The sequence below is a fragment of the Capra hircus genome, chromosome 1, assembly GCF_001704415.2.
Source record: "Capra hircus breed San Clemente chromosome 1, ASM170441v1, whole genome shotgun sequence".
NCBI lineage: Eukaryota > Metazoa > Chordata > Mammalia > Artiodactyla > Bovidae > Capra > Capra hircus.
This window is the reverse complement of record NC_030808.1, coordinates 136,780,741-136,804,951: the sequence shown is the minus strand read 5'-3', so window position 1 is coordinate 136,804,951 and position 24,211 is coordinate 136,780,741. Positions and strand designations below refer to the sequence as shown.

The 24,211-nt window shown below is 38.5% G+C and overlaps 1 protein-coding gene across 2 annotated transcripts in view; it reads left to right on the top strand.

Annotated features, from left to right (window-relative positions):
* DNAJC13 (DnaJ heat shock protein family (Hsp40) member C13) overlaps nucleotides 1-24,211 on the top strand; it is a 157,749-nt gene that overhangs the window by 34,240 nt on the left and 99,298 nt on the right. For both annotated transcript variants that reach the window (XR_001918368.1, XM_018051322.1), the window contains exons 3-8: nucleotides 12,260-12,335; nucleotides 13,117-13,266; nucleotides 13,688-13,729; nucleotides 20,491-20,691; nucleotides 23,459-23,665; nucleotides 23,757-23,852. Coding sequence is in view for 1 of the 2 variants with exons in the window: in XM_018051322.1 (XP_017906811.1) it covers nucleotides 12,260-12,335; nucleotides 13,117-13,266; nucleotides 13,688-13,729; nucleotides 20,491-20,691; nucleotides 23,459-23,665; nucleotides 23,757-23,852 (772 nt within the window). In the remaining variant the exon portion in view is untranslated. The remainder of the gene's footprint in view (nucleotides 1-12,259; nucleotides 12,336-13,116; nucleotides 13,267-13,687; nucleotides 13,730-20,490; nucleotides 20,692-23,458; nucleotides 23,666-23,756; nucleotides 23,853-24,211) is intronic.

Below are 24,211 nucleotides of genomic sequence, written 5' to 3'. Positions count from 1 at the left end.
TGGCAGTATATAGCCTTGACATACTCCTTTTCCTATTTGGAACCAGTCTATTTTTCCATGTCCAGTTCTAACTGTTACTTCCTGACCTGCATAGAGATTCCTCAAGAGGCAGGTCAGGTGGTCTGGTATTCCCATCTCTTTCAGAGTTTTCCACAGTTTCTTGTGATCCACACAGTCAAAGGCTTTGGCATCATCAATAAAGCAGAAATAGATGTTTTTGTGGAACTCTCTTGGTTTTTCGATGATCCAGCGGATGTTGGCAATTAGATCTCTGGTTCCTCTGCCTTTTCTAAAACCAGCTTGAACATTTGGAATTTCACAGTTCAGATGTTGCTGAAGCCTGGCTTGGAGAACTTGAAACACTACTTTACAAGCGTTGTAAGATGAATGTGATTGTGCAGTAGTTTGAGCATTCTTTGGCATTGCCTTTCTTTGGATTTGGAATGAAAACTGACGTTTTCCAGTCCGGTGGCCACTGCTGAGTTTTCCTAATTTGCTGACATATTGAGTGCAGCACTTTCACAGCATCATCCTTCAGGATTTGAAATAGCTCAAATGGAATTGCATCACCTCCAGGAGCTTTGTTCATAGTGATGCTTCCTAAGGCCCACTTGACTTCGCATTCCAGAATGTCTGGCTCTAGGTGAGTGATCACACCATTGTGATTATCTAGGTCATGAAGATCTTTTTTGTATAGTTCTTCTGTGTAGTATCTTCTGCTTCTGTTAGGTCCATACCATTTCTGTCCTTTATCGAGCCCATCTTTGCATGAAATGTTCCCTTGGTATCTGTAATTTTCTTGAAGAGATCTCTAGTCTTTCCCATTCTGTTGTTTTTCTCTATTTCTTTGCATTGATCACTGAGGAAAGCTTTCTTATCTCCCCTTGCTGTTCTTTGGAACTCTGCATTCAAATGGGTATATCTTTCCTTTTCTTTGCTTTTTGCTTCCCTTTTTTTCACAGCTATTTGTAAGGCCTCCTCAGACAACTATTTTGCCTTTTTGCATTTCTTATTCTTGGGGATAGTTTTGATCAGTGCTTCTTATACAATGTTACGAATTTCTGTCCATAGTTCTTCAGGCACTCTGTCTATCAGATCTAGTCCGGTAAATCTATTTCTCACTTCCACTGTATAATCAAAAGGGATATGATTTAGGTCATACCTGAATGGTCTAGTGGTTTTCTCCACTTTGTTCAATTTAAGTCTGAGTTTGGCAATAAGGAGTTCATGATCTGAGCCACAGTCAGCTCCCTGTCTTGTTTTAGCCTACTGTATAGAACTTCTCCATCTTTGGCTCCAAACAATATAATCTACCTGATTTTGGTGTTAACCATCTGATGATGTCCATGTGTAGGGTCTTCTCTTGTTTTGTTGGAAGGGAGTGTTGGCTATGACCAATGCATTCTCTTGGCAAAACTCTATTAGCCTTTGCCCTGCTTCATTCCGCATTCCAAGGCCAAATTTGCCTTTTACTCCAGGTGTTTCTTGACTTCTGACTTTAGCATTCCAGTGTCCTATAATGAAAAGGACATCTTTTTTGAGTGTTAGTTCTAAAAGGTCTTCTAGATCTTCATAGAACCATTCAACTTCAGCTTCTTCAGCATTACTGGTTGGGGCATAGACTTGGATTAAGTTTGCCTTGGAGACGAACAGAGATCATTCTGTCGTTTTTGAGATAGCATCCAAGTACGGCATTTCAGACTCCTCTGTTGACCATGTTGGCTACTCTGTTTCTCTAAGGGATTCCTGCCCATAGTAGTAGATATAATGGTCATCTTGAGTTAAATTCACCGATCCTAGTCCATCTTAGTTCACCGATTCCTAGAATGTTGACGTTTACTCTTGCCATCTCCTGTTTGACCACTTCCAATTTGCTTTGATTCATGAACCTGACATTCCATGTTTCTATGCCATATTGCTCTTTACAGCATCGGACCTTATTTCTGTCACCCGTCACATCCACAACTGGGTGTTGTTTTTTCTTTGGCTCCTTCCCTTCATTCTTTCTAGAGTTAGTTCTCCACTGATGTCCAGTAGCATATTGTGCATCTACCGACCTGGGGAGTTCATCTTTCAGTGTCCTAATTTGTTGCCTTTTCATACTGTTCATGAGGTTCTCAAGGCAAGAATACTGAAATGATTGCCATTCGTTTCTCCAGTGGACCACATTCTGTCAGACCTCTCCACCGTGCCCTCTCTGTCTTGGGTGTCCTTACACGGCATGGCTTAGTTTCATTAAGTCAGACAAGCTGTGGTCCATACGATCAGGTTGGCTAGTTTTCTGTGATTGTGGTTTTAGTCTGTCTGCCCTCTGATGCCCTCTCTCAGCACCTTCCGTCTTAACTTGGGTTTCTCTTACCTTGGATGTGGGTTATCTCTTCACGGCTGCTCCAGCAAAGCGCAGCCTCTGCTCCTTAGCTTGGAAATGGGGTAGCTCCTCTGGGCAGCCCTGACCTTGGACTTGGGCTGCTCCCTCAGGCAGCACCAGATTATCAGATCCCTTTTAAATTTAATTGATTAGTTAATGTGCCCCAGGGACCTAGTATATCTTCTTCCTTCTTTCTGCCCAGAACAGTTAATTTTCTGGGGGTTTCTGTGTCCCAGTTAGACCCTGGAATGCAATCTTAGAAGCCAGCTAAAATGCTGTTCTAGTGCCTCTTTGCAGATTCTGAGCAGTTTTACTCATTGCAAAGGTTTAGTTAAAATGATTAGTTACGCGACGAGTACAGATTTGCTAGTGTCACTCTACAGTGTCATAGACGAAGTTAGTGAAAGTGAAAGTCGCTCAGTTGTGTCCAGTTCTTTGCAACCCCATGGGCTATACAGTCCATGGAATTCTCCAGGCCAGACTATTCAGGTGTGAGCTAAATCAAATCACTTACAATTATACCATGGAAGTGAGAAATAGATTCAAGGGATTAGATCAGATAGACGGAGTGCCTGAAGAACTATGGATGGAGGTTTGTGACACTGTGCAGGAGGCAGGGATCAAGACCATCCCAAAGAAAAACGAAGGCAAACAGGCAAAATGGTTGTCTGAGGAGGGCTTACAAATAGTTGTGAAAAGAAGAAGTAAAAAGCAAAGGAGAAAAGGAAAGATATACCCATTTGAATGCAGAGTTTCAAAGAACAGCAAGGAGAGATAAGAAAGCCTTCCTCAGTAATCACTGCAAAGAAATAGAGGAAAACAATAGAATGCGAAAGACTGGAGATCTCTTCAAAAAAATTAGAGATACCAAGAGAACAATTCACGCCAGTTCAGTTCAGTCACTCAGTCAGTGTTCAACTCTTTGCGTCCCCATGAATTGCAGAACGCCAGGCCTCCCTGTCTATCACCAGCTCCCGGATTTTACTCAAACTCATGCCCATCGAGTCGGAGTGCCATCCAGCCATCTCATCCTCTGTCATCCCCTTCTCCTCCTGCCCCAAATTCATCCCAGTATCAGGGTCTTTTCCAATGAGTCAACTCTTCGCATGAGGTGGGCAGAGTATTGGACTTTCAGCTTTAGCATCAGTCCTTCCAGTGAACACCCAGGACTGATCTCCTTTAGAATGGACTGGTTGGATCTCCTTGCAGTCTAAGGGACTCTCAAGAGTCCTCTGCAGCACCACAGTTCAAAAGCAAAGATGGGCCCAATAAAGGACAGAAATGGTATGGACCTAACAGAAGCAGAAGATATTAAGAAGAGGTGGCAAGAATACCCAGAAGAACTCTACAAAAAACATCTTCACCACCCAGATAATCACGATAGTATGATCACTGACCTAGAGCCAGACATCCTGGAATGCGAAGTTAAGTGGGCCTTAGGAAGCATCAGTACGAATAAAGCTAGTGGAGGTGATGGAATTCCATTTGAGCTATTTCAGTCGTAAAAGGTGATGCTGTGAAAGTGCTGCACTCAATACGCCTGCAGATTTGGAAAACTCAGCAGTGGTTACAGGACTGGAAAACGTCAGTTTTCATTCCAATCCCAAAGAAAGGCAATTCCAAAGAATGCTCAAACTATGGCACAATCGCATTCATCTCACATGCTAGTAAAGTAATGCTCAAAATTCTCCAAGCCAGGCTTCAGCAGTACGTGAATCGTGAAATTCCAGCTGTTTAGGCTGGTTTTAGAAAAGGCAGAGGAACCAGAAATCAAATTGTCAGCATCTGTTGGATTATCGAAAAACTGACAAGAGTTCCAGAAAATCATCTATTTCTGTTTTATTGACTATGCCAGAGCCTTTGACTATGTGGATAACCACAATTGTGGAAAATTCTGAAAGAGATGGGAATATCAGACCATCTGACCTGCATCTTGAGAAATCTGTATGCAGGTCAGGAAGCAACAATTAGAACTGGACATGGAACAACAGACTGGTTTCAAATAGAGCAAGGGGTACATCACAGCTGTATATTGTCACTCTGCTTATTTAAATTATATGCAGAGTACATCATGAGAAATGCCAGGCTGGACTCAAGATTGCCGGGAGAAATATCAGTAACCTCAGATATGCAGATAACACCACGCTTATGGCAGAAAGTGAAGAAAAACTAAAGAGCCTCTTGATGAAAGTGAAAGAGCAGAGTGAAAAAGTTGGCTTAAAGCTCAACATTCAGAAAACTAAGATCATGGCATCTGGTCCCATCATTTGATGGGAAATAGATGGGGAAACAGTGGAAACAGTGTCAGACTTAATTTTTTGGGGCTCCAAAAAATCACTGCAGGTGGTGATTGCAGCCATGAATTAAAAGACAGTTACTCCTCGGAAGGAAAGTTATGACCAACCTAGACAGCCTGTTAAAAAGCAGAGACATTACTTTGCCAACAAAGGTGTGTCTAGTCAAGGCTATGGTTTTTCCAGTAGTAATATTAGGATGTGAGAGTTGAAATATGAAGAAACCTGAGCGCCAAAGAATTGATGCTTTTGAACTCTGGTGCCGAAGACTCTTGAGAGCCCCTTGGTCTGCAAGGAGATCCAACCAGTCCATCTTTAAGGAAATCAGTCCTGAATATTCATTGGAAGGACTGAGGCTGAAGCCGAGACTCCAAGCCTTTGGCCACCTGATGTGAAGAGCTGACTCACTGGAAAAGACCCTGATGATGGTAAAGATTGAAAGTGGGAGAAGAAGAGGACCACAGATTTTGAGATGGCTGGATGGCATCACCAACTCATTGCACATGAGTTTGAATGTACTCTGGGAGTTGGTGATGGACAGGGTGGCCTGGTGTGCTACAATGCATGGGTCACAAAGAGTTGGACACAACAGAGTGAACTGAACTGAAACCATGGTGGAGGTAATGAAGATAATGGTGACCTCCTTCAAAAGGTCCCGTGCAGGCACTGCTACACTCAGTTCCCCTAACCCTATAGAAGGCCACCGCTGACCCAGGCCTCTGCTGGAGACTCCTAGACAGTCATCGCCACGTCTAGATCAGTCTCTTGTGGGGTCATTGCTCCCTTCTCCTGGGTCCTGGTGTGCACAGGGTTCTGTTTCTGCCTTCCAAAACTTTCTTTCCCAGTCCTGTGTAAGTTCTGGCGGCTGTATGGTGAGGTTAATGGTGACCTCCTCCAAGAGGCTTATGCCATACCCAAGTCTGCTGCACCCAGAACCCCTGCCCCTGTGGCAGTCCACTTTTGACCCTTCCCTCCACAGGAAACACTCAGAGACAGTTCTGTTTCAGTCTCTGTGGGGTCTTTGGGTCCTGGTGTGCAAAAGGTTTGTTTGAGCCTCTCTGGAGGGTATGGGGTCTGTTTCTAAACGTGATTTCATCCCTCCTACCATCTTGCTGGGGCTTCTCCTTTGCCCCTGGACGTGGGGTATCTCCTCAAAGTGGCTCCAGGGCTGCGCAGTCACTGCTCCAGTGCCTACCATCTTGCTGGGGCTTCTCTGCTCTTGGTCATGGAGGATCTCCTCACAGTCACTCCAGCACAACGCTAGTGAACAATTAAAAGTAGCCAACTTTACCCAGGGCGCTATAGGAGTTCAAGCTGTATATTATGAGGACTAGATAAGGTAACAAAAGCCATCGCTTTCAGCTCTGTTTAGATCTTTTTGACTTATTTGAAACCTGTTGCATAGACTATCCACTGAAAGGATTAAAGATGTTAACTTTAAAATAAATGCACAAAGGTTTTTATTTTCACAGGAAAATAGAGAACCATTGTGTGTGTTCAGCAGCACATTAATATTTGACTCTTTGCCACCTCATGGACTGTAGCCCACCAGGTTCCTCTGTCCGTAGAAATTTCCAGGCAAGAATACTGGAGTGGTTTGCCATTTCCTACTCCAGAGCATCTTCCCAACCCAGAGGTCGAACCTGCATCTCTTGCATCGGCAGGCTGATTCTTTACTACTGCACCACCTGAGAACCATTACTTTACAATAAACCCAAGTTTTTTCTGTACTTAACAAAAAAACTAATGTTGAGTTTTCTCTTGAGATAAATGAATAGTACAAATTTCAGTACAGAAGTATATGACCTTGTGATGGTGCCCAGTATTTTTATAATATGTTTTTGTTTTGATAATATGGTGCATGTCTAATTGATAGAAGCTAGTTAAGAGTATTCAGGTCTGAAATAAACTTTCTTACAACGACTGACAATTGTCTTAGCTCTTAGTACTTTGAAGTTTTATTTAAGATATCTAAATTGGTTAACTAAATAATAAATAAAATATCTTCCCAGAGGAAACTAGGTCTTTAAGGAACTCTTATTCACTGCCATATCATTGAACCCAGCACACCATTAGGTCCTCATTTAATACTGAGGCAGTTCATGATAATATAGAATATCTAACCTAACATTATTAGTTTTTCTTTTCCTGAAAAAAGTGTTTGTATGGAAAGAAATCATGTTATAAAAACTTATTTCAAAGATGAAAGCAGGATTTCCCTGTGGTGCAGTGGATAAGAATCTGCCTGCCATTGCAGGGGACTTGGGTTCAATCCCTGGCCCAGGAAAATTCCACATGCTGTAGAGCATCTAAGCCCATGCACAACAACCACTGAGCCCATGGCTCTAGAGCCCGCAGTCTGCAGGTGCTGAGCCCACATGCTGCAACTATTGAAGCCCATGCACCTGTGCAAAGCAATGAAGACCCTGTGCAGCCAAAAATAAAATTTTTAAAAAAAGAAGAAGAAAGCAAGAAAAGATTGAGGGCAGAAGGAGAAGCGAGAGACAGAGGATCAGATGGTTGGATGGCATTACCGACTCAATGGACATGAGTTTGAGCAAACTCCAGGAGATGGTGCAGAATAGGAAAGCCTGGCATGCTGCAGTCCATGGGGTCGCAAAGAATCAGACACAACTTAGTGACTGAACAACAAGAAAAACTATTGTTACTCAGTACCATTGTATCACGATTGGTTAATAGAAAAATAACGAAATTCTATATTACAAAGAGTACCATTAAATAGAAGAACCTGTGATCAAATCCAGATGCACATCAGAATTATCTTGAAATCTGCCTGCAATGCAGGAGACCCGAGTTCGATTTCTGAGTTGGGAATATCCTCTGGAGGAGGAAATGGCAACCCACTCCAGTATACTTGCCAGGAGAATCCCATGGGCAGAGGAGCCTGGCAGGCTATAGTCCATGGGGTCACAAGAGTTGGACATGACTTAGCGACTAAATCACTACCACCACAGATGCCCAGGTATTTCTTTTTTTTCGCCAGAGCTGCAGATACATTTCTAATGGGCAGCCATGTTTAAAAACAACTGGACTGTATGAAGATCTTTTACTTTTATTGAGTTTGTTTTACTTTTTCTATTTCATATTCAGTGCTCCTATTTCATTTTCTCCATTTCTTTTTTTTTCTTATGTTCTTTCTCAAGCCTTTATCAAGTGTAGTAGAAAAACTTTTGTATACGTATACATAAATAACATGTATAATATATATTTTAGAAAACATGAATTTTTGTCTAAAAAGATTGTGCATTTTGATTCTACTTGTTTGACTTAGTGAAAATAGAAAGCTAGATTTTTAATTAAAAAAAATACATATGCAGCGAGCACCGAAGGTTTACTCCACGGCAAAGGAAGCTATAGTCAATATCTTGTTATATACTATAATGGAACATAATTTCAAAAATAATATGTGTGTGTATGTAAATATATATATATCTGGATCACAAGAAAAAGAATTCTGCTTTTTGAAATTTAGTAATGTTTTACCTTTTTGCCAGTTGTTCTAAAATGTCCTATGGACATACAACGTATGAGATAACAAAATTTTAAAAATATTTGTGTAGGATATAAGATTAACATTAATGTAAATTTAGCATATTTAAATTATTAATGACATCATTCAAGATGCTCCTATTCTTTTTTCTGCACTTGATAAAATATTCTTAGAGAAATGTTACTACGTCTCACTATGATTATATGTTTTTTCTTTTCCCTTATTTTTTTTTCATTTTTGTTTTATGTATCTTTGATTTTTTGTTGTTAGATGTCTAATGGCTTATGATGTCTGTCTTCTTTGTGAATTGTACCTTTTATCATTAAAAATATTCATCTTTGTTTCACTTTAAAAATCTTAAATTGCAAGTTTCACTAGCACCATACATGTGAGCTCATTTTGATTTTAATCTAAATCTGGTATCCAAGGGGGCTTTTTAGGTATTTGGAAGGTTTAAGGGTGCTTTAAAAAGTTTTTTTTTTTTTAATTAATTAATTAATTAATTTTGGGCTGCATTGGGTCTTCATTGCTGTGAGTGGGCTTTCTCTAGTTGCGGTGAGCAGGGGCTGCTCATTGTGGTGGCTTCTCTTTGTTGCGCAGCATGACCTCTGGTCCTGGATAGTTGCAGCATGTGGCCTCAGTAGTTGTGTGAATCTTCCGGGACCAAGAATTGAACCTGTGTCCCCTGCACTGGCTGGAAGGCAGATTCTTAACCACTGGACCATGAAAGCACCTCTATAAAAGTTTTAAATGACCCAGGAGTACAATATTTACCCTAACCTTAAAGGGAAGTGCAGCAGCCATCCTAGACGAGAGAGGTCTGTGGAACTCTTAGAGAGAAGAGAAGAGAAAGAGAGAGGAATGGCAGGACATTCTCCTAAGAATTTTCTTACAGCTTTCTTCTTAGGAAGCTTTAGAGCTCTGAGTTTACCAGTTATGGCAGTATTTCCTAATGGACATCTCACTCCAGCATACTTGTGCTACAGAATCTAGAATGCACTCTCTTCAATATGGTAGCAGCCACTAACCAAGCGTGGCTGTTTACAGTTGCTCATTAGCCACATTTCAGGTGCTCAAAAGAGCTACCTAATTGGACAGTGTACCTACAGAATGTTTTCATCATTTTGGAAAGTTCTTTTGCACAGCACTAATCAAGATGAAAAAGTTACACAAGAAAAATGTTAGGAAGAGCTATGTTGGGTAGAGATTAGTATAGAATTGAAAAGGATATTTTCTTGACTTAGATTCTCTTAAGATTATGAATATCACAATATCAGTTGATACTTGGAACATTTCAGGGATTTAATTCTTACACTTTTGCTTCCAGAGTAAAGTAAATTCTGTAGTTTTATTTCAGGATTATACAAATTGGTATGTTTGAAATGAATTCATTTATAGAACAGAGAGTAAAAGATGTGAAAAACAAACTTATGGTTGGGGCGAATGGGGAAGGGAGGGAGGGATAAATTGGGAGATTGAGATTGACCTAGATACCACTATAGATATAGGTATCTAACTAGTCCATTCTAAAGGAGATCAGTCCTGGGTGTTCTTTGGAAGGAATGATACTAAAGCTGAAACTCCAGTACTTTGGCCACCTCATGCGAAGAGTTGACTCATTGGAAAAGACTGATGCTGGGAGGGATTGAGGGCAGGAGGAAAAGGGGACGACTAGGATGAGATGGCTGGATGGCATCACTGACTCAATGGACATGGGTTTGGGTGAACTCCGGGAGATGGTGATGGACAGGGAGGCCTGGCATGCTGTGATTCATGGGGTTGCAAAGAGTCGTCGGACACAACTGAGCGACTGAACTGAACTGAACTGAACTAGTAAAACCTACTGTATAGCACAGGGAATTCTACTCAGTATTTTGTAATGACCTATATGGGAAAAGAATCTTAAAAAAGTGGATATATTTATATGTATAATTGATTCACTTTGCTGTACAGCTGAAACTAGCACAACACTGTAAGTCAGCTATACTGCAGTAAAAACTTTTAAAGATAAAAATATTGGCATGTCTGTCAAGATGATTCTGAAAGTTAGAATTTGTGAATTCATATTTCTGCCATACATTTGATTTCATTATGCTATCTTCTGAGGCAAATACTGGTTTAATAAGATTTTATTTCTTTGGTTTTCTTTGTTCCCATTAATTAAGCCTCTGAAACTTTGAGACTTTTGAGCTATTTAGATAAATCCTTGTGTACTTCATCTGTCCCTCAGCCCTCTCCCTACTTTCAGTTCAGTCGCAACTGACTCTTTGCGACCCCATGGACTGCAGCATGCCAGGCTTCCCTGTCCCATCACCAACTCCTGGAGCCTACTCAAACTCATGTCCATCAAGTTGGTGATGCTACTTACAAAGCAGCAAATGAATGTTTTTATATTAGAAGGAAGTGTGCTCATTGTTTAGTTTCCCATGCCACCTTCAACATAAGAAATTAGGGGAAAATTTTGTAATACAGCAAAATGGTAGAGATTAATAAAACGTATCATTTTTCCCCAAAATGGAAACTTTGTCATTTTTATTATATAATGTACTGATTAGAAAAAATAATAGGAAATTAAAATTTGAAAGAGCTCTCTTGATCTTAATGAGAATACTCCTAGTGTGTGACCTTTGAGTCGGATAGTGACTGTTGGTTTATGGTAATGTATACCTTTTTACTGTATTAGAAGTTTAAAGCAGAAAAACAGTCTTTTCTGTACATATAAAAAAGGCATCTGATTATATTTAACATCCATTTTGATCATTTAAAAATCTTTTAATAAAATACTGAAAGATATTTCAGTAAATACACTAATTATACATTTTTCTAATATTCAACTGTTTTCCTAAAATGAACTGCCTTTGGTCATGGTTTATTACTATTTTAATCTGTCATTTGATTCTTATTGATAGTATTTATTTAAAAATAGATTTGTTTGTTTTGCCAGATTTTATTATCCCTGGAAGAACTGAGAAGCTTTAGTTTGTTTCCTGGAACAATTGAAGAAGCATAGAATTTACCTGTTCCTTTAGGGTTTCATCTTCTTATTTGATCCTGGTACTTTTGTAGGATGTAATTGTTTGCAGCTTTCTTAAATGCTTGTAATAGATGTTGATTTATTCTTAATTTTCATATTTATCATCATAGACTCAACATTGTTTTTTTCTTCTGTGTCTATGGTTATAAATTATCTTATTCTTAATTTTGTTTTTATATTTTCTTAGACTTATTTTCTGGAGAAGGAGATGGCAACCCACTCCAGTATTCTTGCCTCGGGAATCCCATGAACCAGAGGAGCCTGGTGGGCTACAGTCCATGGGGTTGCAAAGAGTTAGACATGACTGAGCGACTGAGCTCACAGCACAGCCCTAGTTTATCATTTTATTTTCAAAGAGCTAATTTGTCAGTTTTAAATAAGTTTTTGTAATTCAGTTTCCACTTTTCATCATTATGAATTTCTCTCTCTTCTAAAAAATTACTAATACCCAAATGGTTATTCTCCTTCAAATATGTTGCTTTAAGTGAAGGAAGTGACTTAAGAAGTGAAAATTGCTTGTCTGTGATGTAGGCTTCCTACTTCTATAAAATTGCAACACTTAATTGTAGTATAGGTAGTTGCTTAAATAGAAATCATTAAGATTCCAGAAAAAGGACTGTGATAGACCAGTTGTAGGCTGTAGCTTTTCCTTCATTTGTATCATGATCTTGTTGAAAGTATATTTGAAAGAATTACTAGTATATAGTGTCTTTTTTTTTTTTTTTAATTTTCCCATTTAGAATATTTTGGCATCATCTGGCAGTTTTTTGCTTAACTTCGTGTATACTAACAACAAAGATTGCTTCCATAGCTTTTACTTTTCTACTTAAGGATCTTATTGTTTCACAGTAGATGGAGTGATGGGTAGATTTTTGTATCAGTGGCATTTTAGAACATTAAAAATGTGAGAATATAAAACAAAGCTGTACTTAGTCACATTAAATCAACTAATACATTTCTGTTTATTTATTGAGAAGTTTCTTTTGTGTTATATATTTTCTTATAAAATGTTTCCTATAAGACTAAATTTAAGTACTTGATTTCCTTTGTAGGTATAAGCGTGTCTTTTCAGTTGGAACCCATGCGATTACTACATATAATCCCAATACCTTAGAAGTAACAAATCAGGTAATAATTTTAGAAGCTATTAGGTGAACTCCACTTAAATTTTAAAAGCCAATGCTCCCTGGCCTGAAATCAGGCCAGGAAGGATAGAAATGTCAAATTTGAAAAAGATTAATATGCTTATATAATGTTCAATACTCAGGACCATACATAAATAAATAAAGGGAGCATATGTGTGCATATTTCTAGGCTCTAAGGAGTATAACTTTTTACTGTTATTTTGATTATAAACATCATTTTAATGTAAAATTTGTAAATTGTTTATAATTTTAAGGGCAATATTGTTAATGTAATACAGACATACATAAGTCTTAAGTGCAATGGTTAGAAAATGTATGTCACAAAAATAAGGTTGCTATTTATAAAGGCAAGACTAAACTGAATATGGGTAAATAAACACTTAAAATATTCTAATTTAAGTCCAAGTTAGGCATGTTTTACAGATTCCTCTTTTTGTTGCTGTTTTTAAAGGTTTGTAGATAATCATAAAATGTTATTCCCCAGATCTTTTCATATCTGTGTATTTTAGTTGCTTTGGATTGATCAATCATAAATCAGTCAGGCATTGAAATTGGAAAACATAACTTTTTTATTATTGTCTCTGATAACTGAAAACTTTTTGGTTTGTTTTGTAGAATTACTGTAAAACAAAACATTTTCTAGATCTCAGTACTGTTTTGTAAAGTTTTTCATTTAATCAGTGATTTGAAATTAAAATGGTAAAATAAGTGTTGCATTTCATCACAGTGTAGCACCAGTTGAATGATTTCCTCTTTTTTGTTAGTGGCCTTATGGAGACATTTGCAGCATCAGCCCTGTAGGAAAAGGACAAGGAACAGAGTTTAACCTCACATTTCGTAAAGGCAGTGGAAAAAAGTCAGAAACGTTAAAATTTTCTACAGAGCACAGAACAGAACTTCTTACAGAAGCATTGGTGAGAATTGTTTCATGTTAATAGACTAAATTTCTCTCATCTTTTTTAATGAGTTACATTAAAGTACAGATACTGGTGTTCTGAGCCCTTTTCCCACTAACTGACCCTTAATTGACACTGTGAACCTTTTACTTTTTTCTTACTAAGAGACTGGATAATCCTTTAGGTTTAATAGTTCTTTTAGGTCTTTTTAAATGCATTATATAGAACAAAGCAGTTGTATGTTTAATCTACCCTGTTTTTCAATAAAATTTCACACACTTTTTATTGAATCGCCTTCAACTATAACTTTAATAACATTTTTTAATATCAGGATTACCAAGTTGGGATTTTACTTACTTTGGATAGAAAGTACTGAACTAAGAGTCTCTCTTAATAAGTCTGTTGTTATAAACTATGTTTTTTATGTCTTCTCTTTCAGAGATTTAGAACTGATTTTTCAGAAGGAAAAATCACAGGAAGGGCAAGTATTTCTAACATTTATTAATATCTTTTTTGGCTTATTAGTGTTACACTTTAGAAATCCTTGCATAAACTGTGTATTCCCTTTGTGGCAAAGCTGAAGAAAATGAAACATAATTTTAATGTCTCCTGATATCATGTGATGGATAAATGTAGTTTAACAGAAAACTCAAATAGGAGAAATTAGATTTATGACTGTTAATGCCAATAGTTAGATAACAATCTTCAGGCAGAACTAAATATTAAAAACTAAATATTTATTAAAATATTAAATATTAAAAACAAGACTTCATTTAGGAAGTCTTTATTCTGTGTTCTTAACAGCAACAGAAGCTTTACACTGCTGATAATACTTTTTAGAACATGCAGTCGCTGTTTGTTGTACAAGATTCTTATTTCAGAAGTATTAAACTTGTAAGAAAATTTATGTATTGAAACTGTCTCACTGTATGCTCTCGCCCTGAATCTGGGGGCTTCCCAGGTGGCTCAGTCACCTACCAGTGCAGGAGACGTGGGTTCAGTGCCTGAGTCAGGAAGATCCCTGAGAGGAGAAAATGGCAACCCACTCCAGTACTGTTGCCTGGAAAATCCCATGGATAGAGGAGCCTATCAGGCTATCAGTCCATGGAATCACAAAAAGTCCTGCATGACAGAGACTGATCATGCTCGCACTCCCTGGGTCTTGCCGATAATGAAGGTTTGCATGGTGCAATGACAGCTTTCAGGAAGTAATTATTGCTTATTAGAATCTTAACTTTTCCAGGCCTTCTCTAGACATTTTATAGCAGCATTTAAAGTAAATCTGAGTCTTCTGGAGAGGGGAAATGGGTGCTGATGCTTTTCTTTCACTCCCTTCAAATACGAAATTTCTTTCCATGAGAAGGTATTGCTTATATAATAGGGGTGGGGGATCCAGAGTAATGTGTAAATTCATAGCACTGTCCAGAACTCTAGCTTCTGGCAAAAGGCAGGACCTGAATTCTAATATGCTGGCAGTACCATTCCCTTGTTTTTTAAAAGCCCTCATCCTTTCTATGGGTATTCTGTTCTGTGTTTTAGTATCTGAGAAGCCTCACTGATCTCAACTCAAGCAAATGGTTGGTTGCTCAGGAGCCATTTAAAATAGCTTAATGGTATTTGGTGAGCTTCTTGCTGCTTATACATGATAAGCCTCAGTCACATTTCTATAAATCATAATTTAGTACACTTTTTAAAATTATGTTAGTAGGTGAGTTTTCTGTATAGCTCATCTATTTGGAAAACAACTGCTTCCTAAAGCATATTTATAGATTTTGTTATAAGTTCCCCTTTATATATGTTAACTTCAGGAAGTTAATATTTTTCAAACTTTTTGGTGGAAACAGTATCCATAGAAGATAGCCTGAAGGGCAGCAGTTTTATGTAAGTTGAATTTGGTCTTAGGCTTCCCATCACTCCTAGATATATTCTAAATCAGGTTCTCTTAAGACTGTCTTGGCCACCACAATCCTGAAGGACAATGATTTGTTCCCTTGACAAATCTCACTGCTTTACAGTTGATTACCTTCTGAAAGAATGGAGAATATCCTGCAGACTGGGCTGAGGCATGTAAACCAGCATAGTGGGAAAAGCACCAACTTTTGTGACCTCCCTTCCCACCAGATTTTGTGACCCACTTCTGCTGGAAAGGTGTGGTACTGCTCCATCCTTTAGTGCAGATCAAGGCTTTAAATATATTCTTGGGTTAATGCAGGCCCTTTGGTCTTTCTGCAGAATTCCTTTTATGAAACTGTCGTGTTCATGATGCCGTATCTCAGAAATGCTGAGGGGATTGATGGATATGATTCTGTGAACCTCATTGCTGGGTTTAATGTTGGGAGGTGGAGATATTTATTATCTAATGTCTTACTCTCTTTTCTGAACACCTGCAAGAAAATTTCTCTGCCATTTTAGTATTAGAAGTAGTTGTATTTTTGAGCAGCAACCAGTTTATTTTTACCTTAAGAATCATGTAACTGACCATGCATTCCGCTTCATATTGATGGGTAGAAAACTATATGGAGTTTTTGGGTCAACAATGGAATGGTCGTTTCACATCTGACATTTTATTATCTTATTTTCTCTTTGTCTCATTTTGCCTTTATTCTGTACATATCATTTTGGTTATCAGCCTAAATGTTTTTTCTAAGAATAAAACTGGGGAGTAAATGGATGTTCACCCTTGTAATTATTTCTGATACTAAGTTCTTTAATTTATAAAGGAATGTAATCTAAATAGAGCTTCCCAGATGGTGCTAGTAATAGAAAACTGCTTGCCAATGTTGGAGACATAGGAGATGTGGGTTAGATCCCTAGATTGGGAAGACCACTGGAGAAGGAAATGGCAACCTACTCAAGTATTCTGGCCTTGAGAATCCCATTGAGAAAGGAGCCTGGCAGGCTCCAGTTGGTGAGGTTGCAAAGAGTCAAACACGACTAGCACCAGTTACCTAAATCAAATTTAACTTGCTAATGTGATCAAACTTCTAAAGATGACATCCCAGTGGTGTGTATTTAGAAAAGCCTACAGTCAACTGAGGCTTCAGCTTTTTTCTGTGTATAGAAAAAAAATCTACATCACTTCATGACAAATAGAAGGTGAAAAAATGGAAGTGGTGACAGATTTTATTTTCTTGGGCTCCAAAATCACTGTAGGCGATGACTGCTGCAGTGAAATTAAAAGATGCTTTTTCCTTGTAAAAAAATCTATAACAAATGTAGACTGCATATTATAAACCAGAGACGTCACTTTGCCAACAAAGGTCCATATAGCCAAAGCTGTGATTTTTCCAGTAGTCATGTAGGGATATGAGAGTTTGACCATAGTGAAGGCTGAGCACTGAAGAACTGATGCTTTTGTATTGTGATGCTAGAGAAAACTCTTGAGAGTGCCTTGGACAGCAAGGAGATCAAGTCAATCAATCCTAAAGGAAATCAACCCTGAATATTGGAATATTGGAAAGACTGATGCTGAATCTGTAATACTTTGGCCACATGATATGAAGAGTGGACTCATTGGAAAAGACCTTGATGCTGGGAAAGATTGAAGGCAAGAGGAGAAGGGAGCAGCAGAGCCTGAGATGGTTAGATAGCATCACCAACTCAATGGACATGAATTTGAGCAAACTCCAGGAGATAGTGGAGGACCAAGAAGCCTGACTTGCTGCAGTCCATGGGGTCATAGAGTCAGAAACGACTGAGTGACTGAACAACAACAAGAAAAATATCTACATTGCTATATTGAACTAGCTTGAGTTGTTTAAATACCCTAAAAGCCCTGAAATGTGACTTAGCTTTTTTCCATATTTAACTTGATTAAAAGAATCCATCAACAAAAGTTGAAATCTTTTCTCCAGTGGAACTCCTTCAGAGTAACATTTGTTTAAGATTTCCCTTAAGATTTGCATGAGGGTGACTTAAAATTGTCACAACTAAAACCTTTGTTAATTTTAAAAAGATACACTGTCTTTTCATACTGTTCATACTGTTTACGGGGTTCTCAAGGCAAGAATAGTAAAGTGGTTTGCTATTCCCTTCTCTAGTGGACCACATTCTGCCAGAATGAACAGTATGAAAAGGAAAAGATAGGACACTGAAAGATGAACTCCCTAGGTTGGTAGGTGCCCAGTATGCTACTGGAGATCAGTGGAGAAATAACTCCAGAAAGAATGAAGGGATAGAGTTAAAGCGAAAACAACACCCAGTTGTGGATGTGACTGGTGATAGAAGCAAGGTCTGACCTGGAATGTTAGGTCCATGAATCAACACAAATTGGAAGTGGTCAAACAGGAGATGGCAAGAGTGAACATCTACATCTAGGAATCAGCGAACTAAGATGGACTGGAATGCGTGAATGTAACTCAGATGACCATTATATCTACTACTGTGGGCAGGAATCCCTTAGAAGAAGTGGAGTAGCCATCATGGTCAACAGAAGAGTCCCAAATGCAGTACTTGGATGCAACCTCAAAACGATAGAATGATCCCTGTTCGTTTCCACAGCAAACCATTCAATATCACAGTAATGCAAGTCTATGCCCTGACCAGTAATGCTGAAGAAGCTGAAGTTGAATGGTTCTATGAAGACCTAGAAGACCTTTTAGAACTAACACCCAAAAAGATGTCCTTTTCATTATAGGGGACTGGAATGCAAAAGTAGGAAGTCAGGAAACACCAGGAGTAACAGGCAAATTTGGCTTTGGAGTACAGAATGAAGCAGGGCAAAGGCTAATAGAGTTTTGCCAAGAGAATGCACTGGTCATAGCAAACATCCTCTTCCAACAACCCAAGAGAAGACTCTACATGTGGACATCACCAGATGGCCAATAGTGAAATCAGATTGGTTATATTCTTTGCAGCCAAAGATGGAGAAGCTCTATACAGTCAGCAAAAAGACCAGGAGCTGACTGGATCTGATCATGAACTCCTTATACACTTTCTCCTGAAGAAAGTGGGGAAAACCACTAGACCATTCAGGTATGACCTAAATCAAATCCCTTATGACTATACAGTGGAAGTGAGAAATAGATTTAAGGGACTAGATCTGACAAACAGAGTACCTGATAAACTATGGATAGAGGTTCATGACATTGTACAGGAGACAGGAATCAAGACCATCCCCATGGAAAAGAAATGCAAAAAAGCAAAATGGCTGTCTGGGGAGGCCTTACAAATAGCTGTGAAAAGAAGAGAGGCGAAAAGCAAAGGAGAAAAGGAAAGATATACCCATTTGAATGCAGAGTTCCAAAGAATAGCAAGGAGATATAAGAAAGCCTTCCTCACTGGTCAATGCAAAAAAATAGAGGAAAAAAAAAATAGAATGGGATAGACTAGAGATCTCGTCAAGAAAATTAGAGATACCAAGGGAACATTTCTTGCAAAGGTGGGCTCGATAAAGGACAGAAATGGTAGGGACCTAACAGAAACAGAAGATATTAAGAAGAGGTGGCAAGAATACACAGAAGAACTGTACAAAAAAGATCTTCACAGCCCAGATAATCACAATGGTGTGATCACTCACCTAGAGCCAGACATCCTGGAATGTGAAGTCAAGTGGGCCTTAGGAAGCATCAAAGCTATGAACAAAGCTAGTGGGGGTGATGGAATTCCAGTTGACCTATTTCAGATCCTAAAAGATGATGCTGTGAAAGTGCTGCACTCAGTATGCCAGCAAATTTGGAAAACTCGGTGGCCACAGGACTGGAAAAGATCAGTTTTTATTTCAATCCCAAAGAAAGGCAATGCCAGAGAATGCTCAAGCTACTGCACAATTGCACGCATCTCACATGCTAATAAAGTAATGCTCAAAATTCTGCAAGCCAGGCTTCAGCAATACGTGAACCGTGAACTTCAGTTGTTCAAGCTGGTTTTAGAAAAGGCAGAGGAACCAGAGATCAAGTTGCCAACTTCCACTGGATCATTGAAAATGTAAGGAAGTTCCAGAAAAACATCTATTTCTGCTTTATTGACTATGCCAAAGCCTTTGACTGTGTGCATCACAAAAAACTGTGGAAAATTCTGAAGGAGATGGGACTACCAGACCACCTGACCTGCCTCTTGAGAAACCTGTATGCAGGTCAGGAAGCACCGGTTAGAACTGGACATGGAACAACAGACTGATTCCAAATAGGAAAAGGAGTACTTCAAGCCTGTATATTGTCACCCTGCTTATTTACCTTATATGCAGAGTACATCATGAGAAACTCTGGGTTGGAAGAAGCACAAGCTGGAATCAAGATTACTGAGAGAAATATCAATAATCTCAGATATGCAGATGACACCATCCTTATGGCAGAAAGTGAAGAAGAACTGAAGAGCCTCTTGATGAAAGTGAAAGAGGAAAGAAAAAGTTCCCGTAAAGCTCAGCATTCAGAAAACTTAAGATCATGGCATCCAGTCCCATCACTTCATGGCAAATAGATGCGGAAACAGTGTCAGACTTTATTTTTTTCGGCTCCAAAATCACTGCAGATGGCTATTGCAGCCATGAAATTAAAAGACGCTTACTCCTTGGAAGGAAAGTTATGACCAACCTAGGCAGCATATTAAAAAGCAGAGACATTACTTTGTCAACAAAGGTCCATTTAGTTAAGGCTATGGTTTTTCCAGTGGTCATGTACGGATGTGAGAGTTGGACTACAATGAAAGCTAAGCGCCAAAGAATTGATGCTTTTGAACTGTAGTGTTGGAGAAGACTCTCAAGAGTCCAAGACCCTTGGACTGCAAGGAGAGCCAACCAGTCCATCCTAAAGGAGATCAGTCCTGGGTGTTCGTTGGAAGGACTGATGTTGAAGCTGAAACTCCAGTACTTTGGCCACCTGATAAAGACTCTGATGCTGGGAAGGATTGAGGCCAGGAGGAGGAGGGGACGACAGAGGATGGGGTGGTTGGATGGCATCACTGACTCAATGGACGTGGGTTTGGGTAGGCTCTGGCAGTTGATGTTGGACAGGGAGGCGTGGCGTGCTGCTCTTCATGGGGTCGTAGAGTTGGACACAGTTGAGCAACTCAACTGATATGATACTGTCTTTAGTTAGCCTCAACATTCTTAATTGAATAAACATAAACCTCCAGATGGCCAAAGTAAAAATGTCATTAAGAATTTGAGTAGTGGCTCTAAAATTTTATAATATAGATTTTCAGGGTTTTTTTTTTTTTTTCTGCAATGAGTGATACATTAGATGTAATGGTGTTTTATGGTAACCTGAAATATAAATTTAAAAGTATTATTGTTTTTCTCTACAGAGATATAACTGCTATAAGCATCACTGGAGTGATACAAGAAAACCTGTCATTTTGGAAGTAACGCCAGGAGGCTTTGACCAGATTAATCCTGCAACAAACAGAGTCCTCTGTTCCTATGACTATAGAAATATTGAAGGCTTTGTAGATCTCTCTGATTATCAAGGAGGGTTTTGTATACTTTATGGAGGATTTAGTAGATTGGTAAGTAGTGTTTTTAAAAAGTTATCTTAAAAGAGACATGACCATTTGAAGGAAAGCAGAGTTTTTACACTTAATTTTGAAATTTCCTTTGAGTCCTCTGGAAGGAAGTATGGTATTTTGAGTGCAGGCTTTGATATCAGGTAGACCTCAGCTTGAGTTCCAATTTGCAGCTTTCTAAAATGTGGAGAATAATATCTGTATGTCTTAGGTTTTTTGATCAAATGAGATACTTGATGTAAAATTCTTAGCACAGTATGTCACTTAATATTTAATAAACAGTGATCACAGTTTTATTTTCATTAGTATTAATGTGTTACTTGAAAGTTTCTAAATTTTGTTTGAAAAGTTACATTAAACTATCTTTTTTTATAGTCTTCTTTCCTTTGCCCAGCTATTTGTAATCTGAAATCTGAATAGACTTCGAAAATTCAAATTTGGAGTTCATTGCATGTTTTTGTCTTGAAATTCTGAGTTACATGTAAATTTTGGGACACAGCAGAAACCTCTTAAGGTGCTGAGACCCTGTTTTTTAATTGGCAGTAGAAACAGAGCTATAGATTATGACCATTTTTTAAAATAAGAAATATCCTGCCTTTCTTGATTAAACCCCACACCTCAGAGATGAACATTCTATTGTCCAGATGGAGAGGCTCAGCTGAACTTCCTCTCAGAGTCCTTTCTCTTGAGATTTTAAATCCTGTAGCTACCTTAATATCCTGGGAACTCTACTCCCAAGATTTAGTGTTCTGTAGATAAACTATCCATCCCTGGATAGCAGAACCAGGGCAAGTCTTTTGGATATACAAGAGGCTGCTGCTAAGTTGCTTCAGTTGTGTCCGACTCTGTGCAACCCCATAGACGGCAGCTCACCAGGCTCCGCCATCCCTGGGATTCTCCAGGCAAGAACACTGGAGTGGGTTGTCATTTCCTTCTCCAATGCATGAAAGTGAAAAATGAAAGTGAAGTTGCTCAGTCAAGTCCGACTCTTCACGACCCCATGAACTGCAGCCCACCAGGCTCCTCTGTCCATGAGATTTTCCAGGCAAGAGTACTGGAGTGGGGTGCCGTTGCCCTCTCCATACAAGAGGCTAAGTGTAGCAAAAAGAAAAGAGAATGATGGATGGGGTGAACGATCTTTACAAAACATGTTAGCTTCTTCAGAGTTATAGGCCTTGTCGCATCCTCACTCTACCCAGATGATGGGTACCATCCTAGTGTCACTCATCTAGGAATGTGCATATAGACATTTTGTTACCACTGAGTCTAGACCCAAAAAATGAATGATCCAAGAGAAAACCCCATTCCCTTTCCCACCCTAAAAGCAGCCTGAAACCTCCTGTCATAGTGCTGCCCAAAGGTTTGTCTCCTTCCTGGGTGGTAGAAGTTTATAATGATTAACCTCTTGGTGGAAAACATATCTAATTACAGTAATATGGCTTCACAGATCTTAACAGAATGACTTTAATTCATCAAGCCTACCAATGTGTAAGGTAAACATTAATGATAAGAATTATGACACTCCTCAATTACCAACATGTTTTATTGCTTTTTGGCATCAAGCAGTTTTAATTTTTTTCATATATGTTACTTATTAAATGATAGCGGACGTCAAACTTGGTAGCCTTAATATATAGGTCCACGGGTTTAACTTGGCTTCACATTGTAATCACCTAGAGAGTTTTCTTAAACCCATTGTGCCCTTGGCTCATTTTCTGAAGATACTGATTCAATTAATATAATGGGAGGCCTACCAATGGCAATTTTTAAAACTCCAGAATTGAGCTGAACATTGAGGCAAGTTTGGGAACACATTTATTCATAGTATTGTATGTGGCAGTGTGCCTCAGACTTGAAGGTGCATACATATCAGCTGGGGCATCTTGTTCACTCTCAGATTTTGATTCTGTAGGATTGAGGTTGGAACTGAGATGTTATACATCTAGCAGGCTCACAGGTGATGCTGACTTTACTGGTCCTTGGACCACCTTTTGAGTGGCAGGAAGCTAAGCATACTGTCTGCCTTTTAAAAAACACTAGCTAAAATGAGTCAATTCACTACAGATATGAGACCATAACAGATTCATTCAAGAAACTGATATCTTCTGCATCCATAGTGACTGAGATAAGCTGTTGGAAATGAAATCAGGTTTAAAACATGATCTGATCCAGTGTTCCTCAACAGGGTAGTTCATGGCATTCCGGGCAGGACAGGTCTTGTGGGATTCTCCTATCCTGCCCTTCACGGCATTTTTGGCTTCCAGGTATCACATGCAAGTAGCAATACCTTATCCTTAATACACTCTGGAGGTTGGTTTGTAATATTCATAGGCCAGTGACTTGCTGAGCATTTAAGCATTTTTCAAGGTAATCTTGCAAGAAAGCATTGTATAAAAACAGATGAAGTCAGAGCTACCTTAGTTGAAACTGGAATTCTGTCCACCGTAGTACCCAGCACCTCCATTGGACTTGGCTGGGATTCCTGGGGCCTTTTTTGGAGGCCCAGTGCTGTTTTCCACACAGGGGTGAGAACCAGACTCTGAGAATTTATGAGATAATTTCCTTTCAGTGATTATTTGCAAGACTTTATATTTCAGACTTTGATTTTAATTTAATAATCAGCCACAACATACTGCTTATTTACTTCTGATAAGATCTACCATTTTTACTCCTAGAATTGCTCTTTCAGGCACTTTCCTATGAGTTGATTCACTGTGGTCACATTTTAATTATTTCAACCCTAACATTTTAAATTTCAAAATTTATGCAGCATTTATTTGCATCAGAGCAAAGAGAAGAAATTATCAAAAGTGCAATAGATCATGCTGGCAACTATATAGGTATTTCATTGCGGATCAGAAAAGAGCCTTTAGAATTTGAGCAATATTTGAACCTTCGATTTGGCAAATACAGCACTGATGAATCCATCACATCTTTAGCAGAGTTTATAGTCCAGAAAATATCACCTAGACATTCGGTAAGCTTACATGTTAAAAGTAAAAGTTTGTTCATCTGATTTTGACGTTTTTCTTCAATAATTTTTTAATATATTTCAATTTTGTTTGAAGGAACCTGTAAAAAGAATTCTAGCGCTTACAGAAACATGTTTAGTAGAACGTGATCCAGCAACCTATAATATTGCAACATTGAAGCCCTTAGGAGAAGTAAGTTTCAGTAATAGTTTAAATGAGATTTCTTCCTGTTGATATATTAGAATAATTTCCTTTCTGTTTTAATATTTTTTAGGCCTGAAGAATAGGAAACAATCTGTATTTAATTTTTCATTGTATTTATTGATCTTAGAACAATGAATATTGCAAAATTTGTTTTTCAGGTATATAATTAAAACTTAATTTATTAAGTATTATTTGAAAATGTGAATGAGACTTTTAACAGCTCTTAAATTCTGATATTATAACCAAGTTATGTTTTTAAATATTGACTTTTGTCAACTAAATGATGTGTAGTGTTTCTAATGGAATACCATAAAACTAACATCTTTCATGGAACTTGTTTCTTGTGT